This window comes from Lipotes vexillifer, unplaced genomic scaffold (genome assembly GCF_000442215.2).
Source record: "Lipotes vexillifer unplaced genomic scaffold, Lipotes_vexillifer_v1.1 scaffold1275, whole genome shotgun sequence".
Classification (NCBI taxonomy): Eukaryota; Metazoa; Chordata; class Mammalia; order Artiodactyla; family Lipotidae; genus Lipotes; species Lipotes vexillifer.
The window spans coordinates 645,248-647,669 of NW_006770093.1; the positions used below are offsets into that span (position 1 = coordinate 645,248).

At 58.3% G+C, this 2,422-nt stretch overlaps 1 protein-coding gene across 1 annotated transcript in view; it reads left to right on the top strand.

Moving 5' to 3' along the window:
* Positions 1–2,031, top strand: part of PSD4 (pleckstrin and Sec7 domain containing 4) — a 15,662-nt gene extending 13,631 nt beyond the window's left edge. The window contains exons 15-16 of the mRNA XM_007446028.1: positions 107–250; positions 1,774–2,031. Coding sequence (XP_007446090.1) covers positions 107–250; positions 1,774–2,031 — 402 coding nt within the window. The remainder of the gene's footprint in view (positions 1–106; positions 251–1,773) is intronic.
* Positions 2,032–2,422: the final 391 nt, after the last annotated feature.

The following is a 2,422-nucleotide window of genomic DNA, read 5'->3' on the forward strand; positions in this document are numbered from 1 at the left end:
GGGGGTGGGGCGGGGGTGGGGTGGGGGGATTCTTGGACTGCCCACCTGGGCCCGGAACGGAGTGGGAGGGCTTGGAGCAGCTTCCCCCACTGTCTCCCGCTCCCAGGAGGAGCAGCATCGATCCCACGAGAGCTGCCTGGATGCTGCCTCCGACGACCTGCTGGATCTGCAGAGAAACTTACCGGAGCGGCGGGGCCGCAGCCGAGAGCTGGAGGACTACCGCTTGCGGAAGGAGTACCTGGAGTACGAGGTGAGGTGCCCGTGCCTCACCTTCCGCCTGGACCCTCTGCTGCCCTCTCGTGGCCGTGGCTGTCCCTGCAGCCTTGGCTCAGGGCAGGGGGAGGTGCTCCTGTGAGAACACGGGGTGCTGTGTGCGTTGTCTGCACACGAGTGTGTGCACACGCGCGCGCAAATTGTGTGTGTCCGTGTGCACTCGGGCCACTTCCCCTCTTGTCCCGGGGGCACATAGCAGCTGCTTGTCTGGAAACACTCTTAGGGAATGTTACTTTCATACGTGTTTTTTCTCCCAAGAGTATATTTGCCTTTTCCTACACTGAAGGGAAATCTATATTTTAACAGAATTATTTCTCCTAATACCTACCTAATAATAATAATGGGCAGTATTTCTGAGGCTTGCATTGCATGGATTATCTTATTATCTAACTACTCTGGGGGTAGGGGCGGTAATCCTCATTTTACAGATGAGGAAACTGAGGCACAGAGAGATTAAGCGACTTGTCCAAACCTGATACATTTTCAAGAGACTCCAGTTACATCCGTGCCTCGTGTATGGTCGTAACTAAGGAATGACCTTTATTAGCTCTGTGATCGATGCTGAAATATTTTTTCCCACCCAGCACCCACCCTGCACCCAAATTCAGGAGGAGGGTAGGCGAGGGGCAGTGTGGGAACAGAAGGGGTCAGAGGCCACCCAGGGGCAGAGAGGGGAGAAGGGAGCGTCAGTGTCACCTCCTGGCTGTGCCCACCGGCCCTCGCGCTGCCCTCTCCCTTTCTTTCTGGCTTATCCCTTTGGCACGCTGGCTGCATCCATCGCTGTGAACACACCACTTCCCAGAGGACCTGGCGTGTGGCCGATAGGACCCAGCTCTGCACGCAGCATTCTAGCCTCTCCCTACCACTTTCTGACCAGCTGGGACCTTTAGCAAGGCCCACCCCTCCCTAGGCCTCACTTCCCTCTTTACAAAGCAGAGCAGTGACTCCCACCCGACCTCCCAGGGCTGGGATGGGGATCCAGCGGGCTGGAGGGTGGGAAAGCACTAGGTAAACTGGGAACTGTATCCGAAGGATGCTAGTTACAGGGGCCCAAGGAGTGTTAAACAGATGAGGGTAGTTAGCGTCATACTCTCCAGATGCCAATTGTTAAAACGCCACGCAGACTCAATTAGGGTTGAGTACAGACGTGCGCTGTTTGTGTGCAGTGCCGCACAGATCTCGGGCCTAGTGGGTTACGGATCTTTTAGTGTCTCAGTGATGTAACGTGCTCCAGAGATGTCAGTTACAGCACTACACGGTGTTGGCTGTTAGCCCAGGGCTGGACTTACAGGCGTAACTATAAAACACCCAGGGAACGGCAGGGTCTGCAGATACGGTGGTTGCTCAAGCAGATGCTAGCCTTTGGCCCAGCGCTCTTTCTGCAGGAGTCTTTATCGCCATAGCATCATTCACATGTGAGCTGTCTGTCCCTCACGATCCCAGCCCCCTCCCGACCCGGAGCCAGGGTGGTGCTAAGGTGGCGGGGCCCGTGTGTTGCAGAAAACCCGTTACGAGACCTACCTGCAGCTGCTGGTGGCCCGTCTGCACTGCCCGTCGGATGACCTGGACCTGTGGGAGGAACAGCTGGGGAAGGAGGCCGCAGACCCGCAGGAGTCCAAGCCCAGCCTGAAGAAGTCCCACTCCAGCCCGTCCCTGCACCTGGATGAGGCCCCCACCACGGCCAAGGTCAAGCGCAACATCTCAGAGCGCAGAACCTACCGGAAGATTATCCCCAAGCGGAACCGCAATCCGCTGTGAAGCGGGTGCCCCCTCACCGACTCTGCCCTCACAGCCTGGGGTGGATGTGGGATGAAGCCCTGGGGAAGAGCCTTGTCTCAGCGGGAGCATGATGGTGATGAGGCCCCGCCCCTCCCCCCGCTGAAGGATAGCCTTGCTTCCCTGTGGTCCCTCGTAGACAGGAGTTTTCCCAATACTGCTGCCCCACCCCCACCCCCGCCGGCTGCTCCCGAGGGTGATGGGAGGTCAGGAATTTGGCTCCGCTCCCACAGCTCATCCCATGGCACCCTCCATCCCTTCAGAAGCCACAGCGGACACCTTTCCCAGGCCTGCGGGCAGCTCAGTGCTTATTTGAGAGTCAGAGTACTCGGGGAGCCCCGGCCTCCGGGACAGAGGCTGGGGCAGCAGAGCC